Consider the following 18,186-nt stretch of genomic DNA (forward strand, 5'->3'; position numbering starts at 1 on the left):
TCTGTTTTAAATCTCCAAGTCTCTCTCTTTTTTTTTTTTTTTCTGCCTGTAACATTCACAGGTTCCACAAATCAGGATGTGGATACCTTTACAGTTTTTATTTTTTTTATTTTATTTACTTATTATGATTATTATTTGAGACAGAGTTTCATTCTCTCGCCCAGGCTGGAGTGTAGTGGCGTGATCTCGGCTCTCTGCAACCTCCGCCTCCCAGGTTCAAGCAATTATCCTGCCTCAACCTCCCGAGTAGCTAGGATTACAGGCTCATACCACCACTCCTGGCTAATTTTTATATTTTTAGTAGAGATGGGGTTTCGCCATGTTGGCCAGGCTGGTCTCTAACTCCTCACCTCAAGTGATCGGCTCTCCTCAGCCTCCCAAAGTGCTGAGATTACAGGTGTGAGTCACCACACCCTGCCAACCTTTATCTTTTTTTAGAGGGAGGCTTTATTCAGACCACCCCAGGCTCTTAGTCATTCAACATTCTCTACCTGTTTGCCTGAAAAAGACATGAGCTTTGGGAGGTTGAATTCTTAGCTCCTTGACCCTGGGCACAGGGCACATACTTACCTCTCTGAGCCTCAGTCTTATCATCTGGTAAATAGGGCTAACAGCAGCAGTGACCTCATGGAACTGCCCAAGTGCTCGGCACATAAAAGGTGATGAGCACATCATATTTCCTGTCTCTTTTTGTCTCTGTTCCAACCATCCAGAAAGGGATTTTAAACACCAGGGATGCTGAGCAGCTTCCAACTATGGGATTTTTAAGATATGGTGTTAATTGTTTCCATCTGTCTGCCAGGGTTGAGGTGCTATAAACATCCCATTTTCAACCTTAGCAAAATGCCTCAAATATCTCCATGACACCCTAGGAAGGAACCAGGAAGAATGCGGGACTCCCAAGGAATTGAAGCTCTCAGAGTGATCTTTTCCTCTCTTCTCCTTTTGTTCCTTCTGTCTCTTTTCATTCCTTCTCCCTCTGGACATTTATTAAAAACCATCTGCCCACAGTCAGAACCAGAGATCTGAACAAAACTTGCCAGAAGGCAAACTGCATTTTTCCCCCGAAGGAGGAAAAGACTGTCCTGCCTCTGCTAGGCCCTAGTTAAAGAGTTAAAGGCGTCAAGGCTCTTATCTTCTGGAATTCTCTCACAGTCAACTTCCCAGAGCCTGACCTTGAGTGAGTGAGTGATACTGACATTGCATCACTATCACCTTCTCCACACAGACCCTTCCCTGCTCTGTTTTCTACCCCACAGCCCCTGATTTAAATAGTGGCTACAGCACTGACACAGTATGACCTTGAACAAGGACACTCCACATCTCATTTCCCCATCTACAAAACAGAGATGTTGACTCCTACCTTATAAGGTGGGTGTGAAAAACAGAACAAGCTAATGCAAGAAAGGCAACTAGAGAACACCCTACCATTCTTCAAGATTCCAAGGTGGAATCTTGCATTCGTAGATGAGAGGATGCACACTAGTACAGAGAAATATTTTTGGGCATTTAGAGCATTTTAGAGTAGTGTTTCTCCCATCTTCAATCTTTTACATCCCATTTTCCCAGTGTTTGCCACATTCCCATCTCACTTGTACAATTAAGACAAGTTTTTTCATTTAAATGCATTTATTTTAAAAGGATACCACATATCATTATAGTAAATGGAAAGTTAGTATCATCAGATGTAAATAGAAGGTAATTATAACTATTTTATAAAAATTATTGAATTATTGCCAAATAAAATTGCTTTCAAAAGGCTCTGAACCTGGGCATGATTTTTCATTATGAAAGAAGCAATTAGTTTTAGAAATATGAAAAGTCTATTTCTGAGCAGACTGTCTTCTTGACATAATCTGAAAAATTGAAGTAAAATGTCAAGAACATCATTCAATGTTATTAATGCAGTCATGTTCCACCTGGGTTCCATGGCCCCACCTGTCCTTCTCTAAGGCTTCAGGGCCAGTTACAATGTAATGTGACCACAGTGTGAATTAGTTGAATCCTCACCAATTATACTTGATGATAATTACTTCTAAGGAGAGTAGCCCTTTACAGCTTACAGAGTTTTCATAAACTTCTGTGATTCACACAAAAATCCTTAAAAATAAAAAGGCAAAAATGATCCCCACTTCCAGATGAGTAAACTAAGAATTTAATTGACTTAAGGTCACAAAAGCCACACAGCTAGTAAGGGCCATTTAAATTTCTGCAAGAGTGGAAGGCTGGGATTGTGAGCTAACAAGACTAATTAAAGCTATATGGGTTTAAATTGGTCTTCAACTTATTAAAGTTCCGAATTTAAAAAACAACTTTGTCTCGAACCTTTAAATTTAAAGTATTATGCGCTATTAATCTAGTGACTTGTATATAAGAAGAACCATTTTACATGATGTTTGATTAATATGTAATGTATTCATAATCTGTTGGTGGTCTCCAGAGAAACAGAACCAGTAGTACATGAATGTGTGTGTGTAAAAGTGTGTGTGTGTGTGTGTGTGTGTGAGTATACACACATACACTTTTTTTTTTTCTTATCTTAGGAAGAAGGAAGCTAAGGTCACAGCCTGGGGTAATAGACTCACTACTCATAGACTTATAGAGTAAGCACATACCCTTTTCTCCCACCTTATCACCTCATCACCAGGACTCCTGCATAAGAACAGCAGATGACAGCTAAAGAACAGCAAGGCCCAGATTCTACTTAAGAAGGAGTTTCTAGGAAAAGGTAAAGACAATAAGGGAGAGAAAAACAAGAACAACAGAAAAAATTGAAGTCTCAGATACCTACTGTATTAGGGTTCTCCAGAAAGACAGAACCAATAATATGTGTAGATATAGATATAACCAATATATAATATTGGACAGGATATCCAAGAACTGTGGAACAATTACAAAAGGTATAACATATGTGTAAAAGGACACCAGAAGGAGAAAATGGAAAAGAGTAGAAAAATATGTGAAACATTGAAGGTAATAATGGCTGAGAATAGATAGATAGATAGATTGATAGATAGATAGATCTATATATATATGGATAGATAGATAGATCTATATATATATGGATAGATAGATAGATCTATATATATATGGATAGATAGATAGATCTATATACATATATGTGTAGATAGATATAGATAGATATCTTATATATTATAAAGGCTGAGAAGTTTTACAATCTGCTATCTACAAGCTGAAGACCCAGGAAACGCAATGGTATAATTCAGTCCAAGTCTGAAGGCCTAACAACCACAGGAGCCAATGATGTAAATCCCAGTCCAAGGGCAGGAGATGAGATGAGATGTCCCAGCTCAAGCTGTGTAGGAAAAAAGGGATGAGTGTCTCCTTCCTGTGTCTTTTGTTCTATTACAGCCGTGAATAGATTATATGATGCCTGCCCATAGCACAATTCAAACTCTGATCTTTCTCAGAAATACCCTCACAGACACGTTCCAAAATAACATTTCATCCGGGCAGCCCATGGCTTCATTAAAATTAAAACATAAAATTAATTATAATACCTACAGCTATAGCAAAGAGTAAACACAGCACTACTACTAGCCAGATAATCATAAATGCTCTCACTAAAGGCCTGTTTATCTCAGTTCCTATTACCCCATACATCATGTCCAGCTTTCAACAAAAAATTACAAGTCATGTATAAAAACAACAAAAAACTCAGTTTCAAGAGACAAAACAAGTGAAAGAACCAGACTCTGATACAGTAGAAATCTTGGGATTATCATACCAGAAATTTAAAATAACTATGATTAATATGCTAAGCGTTCAAATGGAAAAGGTGGGCAAGATACAAGAATAGATGGGTAAAATGTAAGCAGAGACATGGAAATTCTAAAAATAGAAAATTTCTTAAAAGTTAGAAATCAACAGCATTGTATGAGAAATGAAGAATGCCTTTGGTGGGCTCACCCAGTAGATTGGACACCTTCAAGGAAAGAATCAAGGAGCTTAAAGATGTGTCAGCAGAAACTTCCCAAATGGAAATGTGAAGAAAACAAAGAATGAAGAAAAATGGAACAGAATATCCAAGAACTGTGGAACAATTTCAAAAGGTGTGACATATGTGTAAGGGAGTACCAGAAGGAGAAGGTGGAAAAGAATAGAAAAAATTTGAATAATGGCTGAGAATATTTCAAAATTGATAACAGACACCAAACCACAGATCTAGGAAGCTTGGAAAGCATCAAGCAAGATAAATAAAAGAAACACATGTAACCCTAAACTTAAAAGTTAAAAAAGCAAAAATAATGGTAAATTAATATTCCCCAGCAAAAAGAAAAAAAAAAGTGAGAGAGAGAGAGAGAAATGTAACTTACATATATAGCAGAAAAAGGATAAGAATTACAATGGACTTCTCTTCACAAATTGTTCAAGTAAAAAGATCGTAGAACGTAATATTTAAAGTGTAAAAGTAAAAAAACTACCAATCTAGAACTCTGTATACTGCAAAGTTACCACTCAAAGCGAAAAGAAATAAAGACTTTCTCAGACAAACAAAACTTCTGAGTATATTGGTCACCAGTAGGCTTGCCTTGCAAGAAATTTTAAAAGTTCTTCAGAGAGAAGGAAAATGATACAGAAGAGAAACTCAGATCTTAAGCCATTTATTTCCCTTATTCTTAATTGATCTAACAGATAACTATTTTTCAAATTATAATAGCAACAACATATTGGGTGATTATGCCTTATAAATAAGTAAAATAAATGCCAGTCAGTTATAAAGGCTGGAAGGGAGAAACCAGTATTACTCTGTAATAGGTACCTGTACTACACATGAGCTATTTGAAAGTGGATTTAAATTTGTTATAAATGTATACTGCAAACTCTAGAGCAACTACTAGAAATATTTTTTAAAGAAGTATAACTTACATGCCAAAATAATATAAAATGCTCAATTACAACTAGAGAAGGCAGAAAAACACAGGAAGATCTTAAAAAGAAACAAAAACCAATTGCAACAAACAGACAACAGTTATAATTATGGTGGCTATTAATCTAACCACATCAATAATCACTTTAAATATAAAGGTCTAAGTATGCCAGTTAAAAGACAGAAACTGACAGAGTAGATTAAAAAATAAAACCCAATTATGTTGTCTAGAAGAAACCCCCTTTAAATATGAAGGCACAAATAGGTTAAAAGTAAAGGGAAGAATAAAAAGATTAATTTTAAGAAAACCAAAAGGATGTAGAAAGATATACTATGCTAACACAAATTAAAAGAAAGCTGGAGTAACTATCTTAACTTCAGACAAAGCAGACTTCAGAATAGAGAAAATTATCAGGAATAAAAAGGGGCATTACATAATGATAGAGGTCAATACTCCAAGAAGATATAACAATCTCTGATGCATATGCACTTAACAACAGAGCATCAGAATACATAAGGTAAAAACTGGTAGAACCGCAAGGAGGAATAAACAATCTATTACTTGCTGGAGACTTCAGCACCCCTCTATCAGGAATTAACAGATCCAGCAGACAGAAAATCAGTAAAGACATAGTTAAATTAGACACACTGCCAAAGAACTGGATCTAGTTGATGGCTATAGGCTATTTTATCCAACAACAACAGAATGCATATTCTTTGCAGTTTCACATGGAACATTCACCAAGATATATCACATTTTGGGCCATAAACTTTATTGATTTATTTATTTATGTATATTTATTTATTTATTTTTTGAGACAGGGTCTCGCCCTGTTGCCCAGCCTGGAGGACAGTGATGCAATCTTGGCTCACTAGTAACCTCCACCTCCTGGGTTCAAGCAATTCTCATGCCTCAGCCTCCCAAGTAGCTGAGATTACAAGTTTAAAAGTACAGAAATCATACAAAGTATGATTTCTCTCATAGAGATTTGGTTCTGTCAGTAGAACCAAACTGCAAATCAATAACAGAAGGATAGTCAGAATATTCTCAACTATTTGGAGATTAAACAACACACTTCTAAACAGCCAATGGGTAAAAAAGGAAATCTCAAGAGAAAATAAAAAATATTTTTAACTAAACAAAAATGAAAATACAAGTTACCAAAACTTGTGAGATGCAATGAAGGAAGTACTTATACAGAGACTTCTAACATTAAATGCATATATTAGAATAGAAGAAAGATCTAAAATTAATAATCTAACCTTCCACCTTTAGTAAACTACAGAAAAAATAACAACATGAACCTGAATAAAAGAAAGCAAATAATAACAAATTAGAACAGAAATCAATAAAATTGAAAACAGAAAAACAATAGAGAAAATCAACAAAACTAAAAGCAGATTATTTGAAAACATCAACAAAACTGATAAACCCATAGCCAAGTAACCAAGAGAGAAAAAGAAAGAGAGAAGATATAAATAACTAAAATCACAAATGAAATAAGGGCCATCACTACTGATCCCATGGACATTAAAAAGGACAATATGCCCACAAATGTAATGACTTAGAGGAAATGGACCAATTAATTCCTTGAAAGCGAAAATCTATCAAAACTCATACAAACAGAAATAGATCATCTAAGTATGCCTATATGTATTACATAAATTGAAATAATAATTAATGGCCTTCCAAAATATAAAGCACCAGGCCCAAAGGATTTCACTGTTAAAGTCTACCAAACATTTAAGGAAAAGATGACACTAATTATCTGCAATCTCTTCCAGAAAATAGAAGCAGAGGGAACATTTCTTAATTCATTCTATGAGGTCATAATTGTCCCAATACCAAAACCAGATAAAAATCTTGCAAGAAAGTAAAACTACAGATCAATAGTTTTCATGAACAAGAATGCAAAAATCTTCAAAATATTAGCAAATCAAATCCAACAATGTATAAATATAATCATACACCATGACCAAGTGAAATTTAATTCAGGTATGCAAGGCTGGTTTGAAAATTTATTAATGTAACCCACCACTTTCATGGACTAAAGAGAAAAATTATATAATCAAATTTATTAATACAGAAAAAGCATTTAACAAAATCCAACAGCAAATCATGATTAAAAACTCTCTGCTAACCAGGAATAGAAAGAAACTTCTTTGACTTAATTTTTTTAAAATATGTAAAAAAAAATCTACAGCCAACACATGACCTAAGGGTATGAAACTAGATGCATTCCTGCTAAGATCAGGAAAAATACAAAGATGTCCCCTCTCACCATGGGAAGTCCTAGCTAATGTAATAAGACAAGAAAAGGAAATAAAAGGTATATAAATTAGAAAAAAAGAAATAAAGTTATCTCTGTTCCAAGATGATATGATTGTCCATGTATGAAATCTCAAATAATGAACAAAAAACCTCCTAAAACTAATAAGTGATTATAGAAACATTGCAGGACAAAAGGCTAATACACAAAACTCAACTGTTTTGACTTTAATTAACATCAGCAATGACAATTGAAATGTGAAATTATAAACACAATATCAATTATTATATTAACACCAAAAAATTATGAAGTATGTAGAAATAAACCTAACAAAATATGTATAAGATCCCTATAAGGAAAACTACAATGTTCTGATGAAAGAAATAAAAATATTTGTTTTAAATATTTTTAAAATCTAAATAAAGGAAGAGTATTCTATGTTCACTGAGAGAAGACTCAATATTGTTAAAATGTCATTTATTCTCAACTTGGTCTGTAGATTTAATCCCAGAAATTTATTTTGTGAATATCAACAACTGATTCTAAAGTTTAAATGAAAAGGGAAAACAAGTCACCTAGAACAGACAACACAATACTGAAGAAGAGAAACAAAGTTGTAGGACTGATCCAACTATCCAACTTCAAGAGTTACTATACCAAGGCAATCCTATGCAAAAAGAACAAAGCAGGAGGCATCAAGCTACCCAACTTTAAACTACATTACTGGGCCACAGTAACCAAAAGAGCTTGGTACTAGTACAAAAACAGACACATAAACCAATGGAACAGAATAGACAGCCCAGAAATAAGGCCACACACCTACAGCTATCTGATCTTCAACAAAGCTGACAAAAACAAGCAATGAGGAAAGGACTTCTTATTCAATAAATGGTGCTGGGATAATGGCTAGCCATATGCAGAAGATTAAAACAAAACTCCTTCCTTAAACAATTATATAAAAATCAACTCAAAATGGATTAAAAACTTAAATGTAAGACCCAAAACTGTAAAAACTCTGGAAGACAAAACCTAGGCAATACCATTCGGGACACAGGCACTGGCAAAGATTTTATTACGATGATACCAAAAGCAATTGCAACAAAAGCAAAACTTGAAAAATGGAATCTAATTAAACTAAAGAGCTTCTGCACAGCAAAATAAACTATCAGTACAGTAAACAGACAACCTACAGAGTAGGGGAAAATACTTGTAAAATATGCATCCGGCAAAGGTCTAATATCCAGCATTTATAAGAAACTTAAGCAAATTCACAAGAAAAAAACAAACAACCCCATTAAAAAGTGGGCAAAGGATATGAATAGACACTTTTCAAAAGAAGACATACATGCGACCAATAAGCATATGAAGAAAAGCTCAATATCACTGATCATTAGAGACATGCAAATCAAAACCACAATGAGATACCATCTCACACCAGTCAGAATGGCTATTAATAAAAAGAAAAAATAACAGATGCTGGTGAGGTTGCAGAGAAAAGGGAATATTAATACACTGTTGGGGGGGAGTGTGAATTAGTTGAACCATTGTGGAAATCAGTGTAGAAATTCCTCAAAGAGCCAAAACCAAAACTACCATTTGACCCTGCAATCCCACTACTGGGTATATACCCAAAGAAATATAAATCGTTGTATCATAAGGAAATATGCATGTGTATATTCATTGCAGCAGTATTCACAGTGGCAAAGACATGGGATCAATCTAAATGCCCATTAATGGTAGACTGGATAAAGAAAATGTAGTATATATACACCATGGAATATTATGCAGCCATAAAAAGAATGAGATAATGTCCCTTTCAGGAACATGGTTGGAGCAGGAGACCATTATCCTTAGCAAACTAACACAGGAACAGAAAATCAAATACTGCATGTTCTCACTTATAAATGGGAGCTAAATGATGAGAACACACGGACACAAAGTGGGAAACAACAGACACTGGGTCCTACTTAAGGGTGAAGACTGAGAGAAGGGAGAGGAGCACAAAAAATAACTATTGTGTCCTAGGCTTAGTACCAGGTTGACAATATAATCTGTACAACAAACCCTGATGACATGAGATTTCCCATATAACAAACCTGCACATGTACCCCTGTACCTAAAATAAAAGTTTAAAAAGTAAAATAAAAAATAAAAACTTCTAACATGTATTCTTCAATTTAAAAAAGAGAAAAAAGAGTTATTACAGGGTACATTAATCAAGACAATGTGATGTTGGTGAAAGAATACACAAATAGATTAAAGGGACAAAACAGAGTCAAAAAATACACCAATACATATACATTTAACTGATCTTTGACAAAGGAGCAAAGGCAATTAGTCTTGAGATAGTCTTTTCAACAAATAGTCAGCAAGAGCCTAGAGGAGGGCCCAGACTTTACACTCATCCAGCTATAATGAGGCACAGTCATTTCTTCCACACAGTTAGTTCAGAGAAGGCCAACTGGGAGCTGAAACTCTCATTCCCACCTAGTGGTGACTTGCATCACATCCTAGACTTCCACCTTCCTCTGGTGATAACAAGATGCCCCTTGGCCTCCCCACGGGGGTGGTGCCAGGGAAGGTGTAGTAGAGGGTCAGTACTTTTACCACTATGCAGTGGTAACAAGGCATCCCCTGACGTGTTGCATGAGGAGCAGTAATAAGGTGTCCCCGACCCTCCTACCAAGTGTGGTGTCAGCAGAGGACTAGAGGGGAGCCAGAACAGTCACAACAAGATGCCCTCAAGGTTATCAAGAGAGACTAAGTGGGGGGCCTAGACTTCCATTTTTACCTGGAAGTAATGAAGCAGAGACCTTCTGTCCATACAGTATCAGGGAACATCTGCTAAAAATGAAGCTCTAAGTAAGGTCCAGAGTCTCATATCATAGTACCCAAACATCTTGGATTCAATCGCTATTGCTCATCATTATCAAGAACCAGGAAAATCTCAACTTGAGTAAAAAAAGACAACAGAAGCCAGTACCAAGATGACACAGATGTTAGAATTATCTGACCAGGATTTTCGTGAGCAATGACAAGCACAATTAAAACAAAGACATAGAAAGGCTCAACAAAGAAATATAAAGAACCAAATGGAAATTTTAGAACTGAAAAATACAATAACCAACATTAGAAACGCTATGGGTGGGCTCAACAGCAGAATGGAGAAGACTGAGCAGAGCAGCAGAATGGAGAAGACTGAGTAGAGAACCCATGGATTGAGAAGAGAACAAGAGAAATGACCCAATCAGACAACAGACATCAAAAGACATTTCTGTATCAAAGGGCATTATCAAGAAACTGAAAAGACAATCCACGGAATGGCAGAAAATATTAAACACTGGCAAATCATCAATCTGATAAGGGTCTAGTAACTGGAATATATAAAGAACTCCTACAATTCCATAACAAAAACACCAACAATCCAATTTCAAAATGGACAAAGGACTCAAACAGATATTTCTACAAATAATATATGTGAATGTTCATAGCAACATTATTTATAACCAAAAAGTGGAAACAACTCAGTGTCGATCAAGGGATGAATGGATAAACACAATGTGGTCCATCTATACAATGGAATATTACTCAACCATAAAAAGAAATCAAGTACTGATACATGCTACAGCATGCATGAACCTTGAACACGTTATGCTAAAGTAAAAGAAGCCAGATGTAAAAGCCTACATATTGTGTAATTCCATTTATATGAAATATCCAGAATAAACAAATCCATAGAGGCAGAAAGGAGGTTTAGGTGCCATGCTTAATACGGAGTGCTCACATGTAGGATGTCTACAAAGAACTTTCAAAACTAAACAGCAGAAAGCAAACAATCCAATTAGAAAAATGAGCAAATGGCATGGAAAGACATTTCACTGAAGATACACACATGGCAGATAAGCACATGACAAGATGTTCAACATCACTGGTCATAAGGGGAAGGCAAATGAAGTCTATAATGAGATATCCCTCCCCACCTATATGACAGGAAAAAAAATAAAGTGACAATACCAAATGCTTATGAGGATACAGAGAAACTGGATCTCTTCTAAGTTGATGGTGGGAATGTTAAGTGGTACAGCCACTTCAGAAAAGAGTTTGTCAGTTTCTTTTTAAAAAAGAGAAAAACTAAACATACTCTTACTATACAACTGAGCAATTGTGCTTCTGTGCACTTATCCCAGAGAAACAAAAATGAATATCCACACAGAAAGCTGCATGTGAACGTGTGTGTTTTATTTGTAATAGCAGCTTTATTTGTGATAGCCAAAAACTGTTAAGTCAAAATGTCTTTCATTTGGTGAATGGTTAAACAAATTGTAGTATATTCATACCGTGGAATACTACTCAGCAATAAAGAGCAAACTATTGATACGTGCAACAGCTTGGATAGATCTCAAGGGCATTAGGCTGAATGAGAAAAACCAGTCTCAAAAGGTCACAGCTTGTGAGACTGATCTCAGAGATAGTAGGAGCAGGGTGGTAGGGAGTAGAATGGGAGCTGGGGGAGATCTTTGTGGTGATAGAATAGTTTTGTATCTTGATTGTGGTAGTGGTTACATAAATCTACACAAGTATTACAATGGCATAGTACTTTACACACATATTGTACCAATGTCAAATGTCTGGGTTTGCCACTGTGCTGTAGTTAGGTAAGATATAATCACTGGGGGACACTGGAGGAAGAGTATAAGGACTTCTCTGTGCTCTTTGCAACTTCTTTGCAACCTCTTATCTGACCATATATGAAAATAAAATGTAAACAAAAATATGCAACAGATTAGGAGAAAATACATATAATGGCAAAAGGATTACTATTTACTCATCAATTAGAAAAAAAACAACTCTAATTTAAAAATTAAGAAATAAACAGGTGAAAAAATACAACTACTCAATAAATATTTGAAAAGATTTGCTACGTTTCTAGTAAATCAGGGAAAACAAAACAGCAATGAGAATTTATCAAGAGGGTCAAAAATTTAAATATTTGATGTTAGCAAGGTTGGGGCTGCAGACCAGGCCCTCTCATAACACCCATTAACATGGGAATTAAATTGGTATAGATTTTTCAGAGCCATATATCAAAATTGAGAACATGTATTTGCCAAGTCCCAGCAATGCCAATTCTCTGCCTCCTAGGGAACATTTCTAAGCATATAGGAAATAGGATGCACAGAGGCGTGTTGCACGTGGATGTTGCTGGTGGGGCAGGTGGTACCTAGTACAAGGGTGGCCAGGGTCACTGAAATGCAGCCTTCAGAGGGATGCAGAAGCTGAACAGGCCTGAGAGTTCCCCCTTCATGGAGAGCATAGCCTTCTCTCCTCCTGCAGCGATGATTGAGGGATAAACCTCTGGCTGATGGGACTCGGGCAGGGCCAGGCTGTCCGTGGGTTCCCAGCCTAATGCAGGTTGAGAAGTGGCTCACCCTGTCACAAACCCCACTAGGTGAATGCTTTGTTTAAAAATTTTCCTCTAGAAGTGAAGCAGCTTCATTCAGTCAAATTAATCCATCCAGAGCAGACCATTAAAAATAGTGGTTAGTGAAGAGGGGGTCCTTAACTCACACTTGACAGACCCAGAAGACCTGCTGTAGCACAGATGGGAAACAGGAGACAGCGAAGTTGTGAGGGTGGAGGCTTGCCCAGAATCCCACTCCGAGTGGTTTCAGGGAGAGGACTCTGGTCTCAAGCTCTTCTCCTGGGCTTTATTTACCACATACCCCTCCTCAGGCCCTGAGTCAGGAAGCTGCTTCCCACAGTGATATCTACAAAGAGCTATACAGCCAGCTGGGATAAGGGATGAAGGTCAAACCGAAAGTGACTATTTCTGTGCAAAGAATCAGAGAGAAAAATCTTATGGGCCCAACAGCAGTAGATAATTGAGAAAGTGAGACTAAGAAAAGTCATAAAAGAAATGGTGATTCCTTATTAAACAATATGGAAAAACTGTCCACTCCTGCCTATAATCCAAGGAGCTGCCAGTGGACGTGGTCTCAAGGCCCATTTTCATCCCTCAAGCGGGCTTCGATGATGAGCGCTCAGTGCCCATCAGGTGGCAATGACACTGTTCCTCTCAGAGACCTTACTTACGTGTGACCAATTTGGGACAGCTGATTTGTAAAGCAGTTTGGCAATCTGTATCCAGAGCCAAGGGATGTCCATTCCTACCATCAGGGTCTTCCTCTTCTGGGAATTGGTGCCAAGAACATAATTGACAAAGATGTATATTCAAAGATATTTGCCATGGTATTATTTGTAACAATGAATAAAGGCAATGCCAAATGTCAGTGGTCTTTGGGTTTCTCTCTGCCCTAGCCCCCTCTTCAAATCGCTCTACATGCTCCAAAGTTACCAACCGTCAGTCCATCCCCTCCACAGCCATGTCTTAAGCTCAGATCCGTTTCTTGAGCTCCTGCTTGGTGATCCCAGGATGTCCTTTAGACAACCCCCTTGGATGTACAGAGCTGAATTCACCTTCCCCCCACCTCCTCCTCTTTCAACCTCTGTTATTTGAATACAGAAAATGGCATTCCCACCACCTAACCCCTCAAGCCAAACATTCAGACAACATTTTTGTCTCCTTCCCATCCCTCAACTTCCCATCCCTTTAATCACCATCTCCAAAATCTCTCTAAAATCCGCCTGCTTCTCTCCAACCCCACCACCACTGACCTGGTCTAAGCCACCAGCACCCTCCCCTGAATGACCACTGAAATGTAAATTCTACAAAATGGTTTCCTACAACCATACCTTGCCCCTGCCCTGATCCATTCTGTCTTGCAGAGTCCTCTTCCTAAAACACAAATCTGACCATGTCACACCTCGTGAAAACCTTCAGCCACTTTCTATTCTCCAAAGGATCAGCTCAGATCCTGAGCAAGGTTTACAGGACCTCAGGCCCACCGCTTTGGACTGATCTCTAGCAGCTTCCTCTTTCCCCCATGGCCTTTTTCCAGCCTTAGATGCACCACACCCCCTTGCCTCCTGTCCTTCTGCAGGTTCTGCGGGGACACTCACATCTGGAGCTCCTTCTTCTCCCACTGGCTGAATGACTCAGTAAATTAACAGGTGAATACTTCAGATGCTGCCTGCACTCTGTGGACTGGCATCATACAAAAATGACACTGATAGAAGAAAAAAGAAATTCCTAGATGGCACTTTTAAAAATGTCTAATACATTTACTATCTAGCCAGACACTGTTTAACCCATCTTGAATCTATGGAAGAGTGAGTTCTGACAGCTCAGCCTTGATCTGCCTCCTGCCTGGCACCAGCCCTCCTGGAACTGGTTCCTGTGCACCATCCTACACATCTCCTTCCTGCCTCCCTTCACTACCTACTCTATTTCCAACAATGTTGGGCTATGATAGCTCAAGGAAATACAGGAATAAGGAGGCTTACAGCCAAGGCAAGAAAAATAAAGGGAGGGCAGTTAACAATAGAGCTGCCAGCGAACAGTAAAAAGAAGCCTGGGGAATAGGAATCAGCATCGAAAGCAGACCTCTGCCAGGAAAGCAGCTAAAAACACTGACATCTCAGGGTGAATACAACTCAGGAGGGGAATGAGAATAGAAAAGCATAGTGGCTGGAAGACCAGGCTCCGAGGTCAGAGCTGGATTGATCCCACCTCACCGTGGGCAAGTTACTTCCTCTCTTTACTTGTTTATACCATGAGTTATTGTGTCTGGCACATGGCAGTTTTTCAATAAATCCTAGCTATTCATATTATGAACCCTGAGTATATGGAGAGGGCAGGGAATAGGCTAGAGACAAGCCAGCAAAACTAGGGTTTCAGACCAGAAATGACTTCATTAATGGAGCTGCAGGTAGCATTGTCCTGGGCTGCACACCCCAGCCCTTGCTATTCCTGAGCAGTTGAATTCATAGTCATCTTTTCATGGCGTTCTTTTTAATAAGTCCAACATTTTGGTGAGTGACAGCTTCATCCCCAGAGAGAAGGAAGTATTCTTCCTAATTCTTCCTTTCGTGCCCCCTTCATCTGCACCCATGAGTCATTTTCTCACCACTCTGTATTCTTCTCCTTAAACCTTTCTTGGATCCTGTGATATGCTGAAGAAGGCTCCTACTGGCCTGTGAGAGCCAATTGTTAAATTTCCAGAAATTTTGTAAGCTGGTTGTTAAACACAGCCATTACCAAAAAGTATTATAAAAATCTCCAATTAAATAAGTTATATTAACAATATGTTGAAACTCACCATTTCCAAATGATTTTACTGCATTTGACTGTTGTCTGTGCTTTGGAACTTATTTAAATGAAATACATTTCTGTGATGGAAATACTGTGTAGTGGTGTGCTGGTGCACAGCCCTTCCACCTTTGTGTTCAGCGATATCACATTGGGAGCTTGTGATTGGCCATGGTGGTAGTATTTATACCACAAAAATTGGCAAAAGCTACAAATTAGGGCTTGGTTTGCTGTTTTTTCATTCCCTAAGAAAACTAAGAAAGTGATGGAGAAAATGTTCATGCAGATTAAACCTGAAAGTGTGTCGTGTCCATAGTTGTTACATTGTGAATAACACAAAAATTGGGAAAATACTCTTCCAAATTCAAAAACTATGATCTGATCCAGCAGTCACTCATGTCATTGACAGATGAGTGAAGTTAAGACAATCATCTTCATTGTTTCACTTTCTTCTTACTTGTCAATGTAAACAAAAATATTAACCAACATTCATATTGGAACTACATTCAGTGGTCAATTGCAAACAGGCTGACCAAGGGTACAAGAGTTCATCAAAAATCAACAAATGCATGCTGTGAGAATCAAATGGCTATATAGAATTTGTAATAAAGAGTATTTTATATTTTATTACTTGTAAATTGTGCAATATACATCCTTCATATCAGTAAAATTTATAATGAACTTATTAGATGCATATGTATTCATTTTTGCTCACAGTGCTGGCAGCACCAGCTTGGAGGCCTCCCCTTCTCTACATCCCACTGTTGTTTTCTTAGGTTAGGCCATCTGTCATCATTCCAGGTTTCATCCTCTCCAATCCCACACCCATATTGCTACTAGATTAATCTTCTTAATATTAAATGCAGACATGACACATCCTTCATTAAAACTACTGGTGCCTATCTGGGACCTTCTGCGTGACATCTAGGCCATAGAAGGCCTTCCTTGTTCTCCCCTGTTCACCTCTGCAGCCTCCTTTCTTATCAGATTCCCCTGTTCCCACTTTACTAAAGTTAGGCCAAACTGCCTGCTGTTCCCAGAGTATGCTTTACTTATTCATGCCACTGGGCCTTTGCATGTGCTTTTCTCTGCTTGGGATGCCTTTTCCACTCCCCTTGCTCCCACCTCCTGCTAGTGTTCGCTTAGCATTAAAGCCATGCTCAGGCATCACCTCTCCCAGGAGCCCGTGCCACCTCCATTTCGGCACTTGCTATCACTGCCAGTTTTCATGCAGGTCCAGCATTCTGCTCCCCTACCCCCACGGTCCTACAACCTGGAAGATCCTCTGGGCTGGGGGAAACATCCCCAGCATTTGGCATGTGGCCCCAGGAGATACCAAGTAAGTTCTCGTTGCATTAATAAACTACTTAATTGGTTTCAGCTACAGCCCATAGCAAATCACAGGATTTAGCCAGGAGAAATAGACACGACTCATCTCTGAACTCAATGGTTGCTTTAAAAAAAAAAAAAAAAGTTGTTTACACTGTTGAAAACCTCAACTGAGTTTTTTCTTTCCTTTAAGCATACAAATAAAGCCAGGTGAATCATTGCTTTTCCATTGTTTTCTGGAAGTCAGCTAGGCATAGCCTGAGACTTCTTACTTTAAACCACTGATACTCTTTAAGCAATAACCAAAACACTTGCTTCTGAAAGATAGTGACAGCCATCATTTACTGGGCTACTCAAATGCTCCAAGTATGTTCTAAGTGCCTTACACGTGTCACCCCATGAATCCTCAGCAACATCGTAACACATGGGGCATTATTATCCCCATTTTACAGGTAAGAAAAATGAGTCTTAGGCAAGTTAAAAGAGTCATTTGAATTTGCACAGATGCTGAACAGCAAAGCAGTGATTCAAACAAGGGGTGGTCTGATTCTAAAGTCCATGTTTTATCTTCTGAGCCCATTCTTTATTGCTAAAAAAACAAATACAATGTCTATCAGGCTTAGCCAATGGCCTGGAACAAATAATACTCTAAATAATACCACAAAGGGTATTGACACAGGTCCTTGCCCAGCTGTGTTCTTCTTATTCCGGATACCTAGACCCAGTAAGAAGTTTGCCCTTTCCCTGACCCAGATTTAAAGGAGAAAACTGAATGACGCCAAGGAATACCTGCGTCCTTCGTTAAAGGCTGCATCCAAAAGTCTCCGTGACTGGGTCTAGGCCTTCATCTTGGGACAACTTTCCAACAAGGAGCAGGGGTCTCTTGCAAGTCTGTCCGCGGAGCTCCCTGCCGCCAGCACTGTTGCCGCTGCCTTTGTTTACTGCTTGTCACTAAGCACTTGCTGCCCAGCGAGTGAGTCAACAAGGCCCCTTCCCTTTCCTGCCACCACTCTCATTCCCTGGGTCCTGCGCAGTCTCTGGCCTGTTAGCAGGCACTGCCACCCCAGCAGCCTGCGTCCTCAAAGCCAGTGACCCGTGAGAGAGCCAGGAAGAGCTCAAGTGGATTAGGTGCCACTGAAGGCAATGGGATTGCTGCTCAGCAGGGCTTTTACACTGATGTCTCTTTATCTCCTGGCCCAATCAAAAGAAAGAGCTCTGCAAGGAACTGGGGGCGGCCCCAGAGCAGAGGCTTAGTGTCATCATCTCAAGAGTACTCCATGTCCTTTCACGGTGTCAGACATTGGACCTGCAACCAACAGGACAGGCAACCATGTGAAAGCAGCAGGAGGAAATGATAACCTGGATCTGTCTGTGAGAAAGCAAGAAAAATGTGGTTAGAGAAAGGGGGAAAGGAATTCTTACTCTCTCTGGTGCTTGGATTCAGAAAGGAACCAGCAGAGATGGAGAACAGCAAGAAGTAGATCATA

General features: G+C 38.5%; 1 protein-coding gene across 1 annotated transcript in view; it reads right to left on the reverse strand.

Moving 5' to 3' along the window:
- Window positions 1-17,642, reverse strand: part of FRMPD2 (FERM and PDZ domain containing 2) — a 121,667-nt gene extending 104,025 nt beyond the window's left edge. The window contains exon 1 of the mRNA XM_054435554.1: window positions 17,489-17,642. Coding sequence (XP_054291529.1) covers window positions 17,489-17,513 — 25 coding nt within the window. The 5' untranslated portion in view covers window positions 17,514-17,642. The remainder of the gene's footprint in view (window positions 1-17,488) is intronic.
- Between the last annotated feature and the right edge of the window lie 544 nt (window positions 17,643-18,186).

The sequence above is a fragment of the Pongo pygmaeus genome, chromosome 8, assembly GCF_028885625.2.
Source record: "Pongo pygmaeus isolate AG05252 chromosome 8, NHGRI_mPonPyg2-v2.0_pri, whole genome shotgun sequence".
Classification (NCBI taxonomy): Eukaryota; Metazoa; Chordata; class Mammalia; order Primates; family Hominidae; genus Pongo; species Pongo pygmaeus.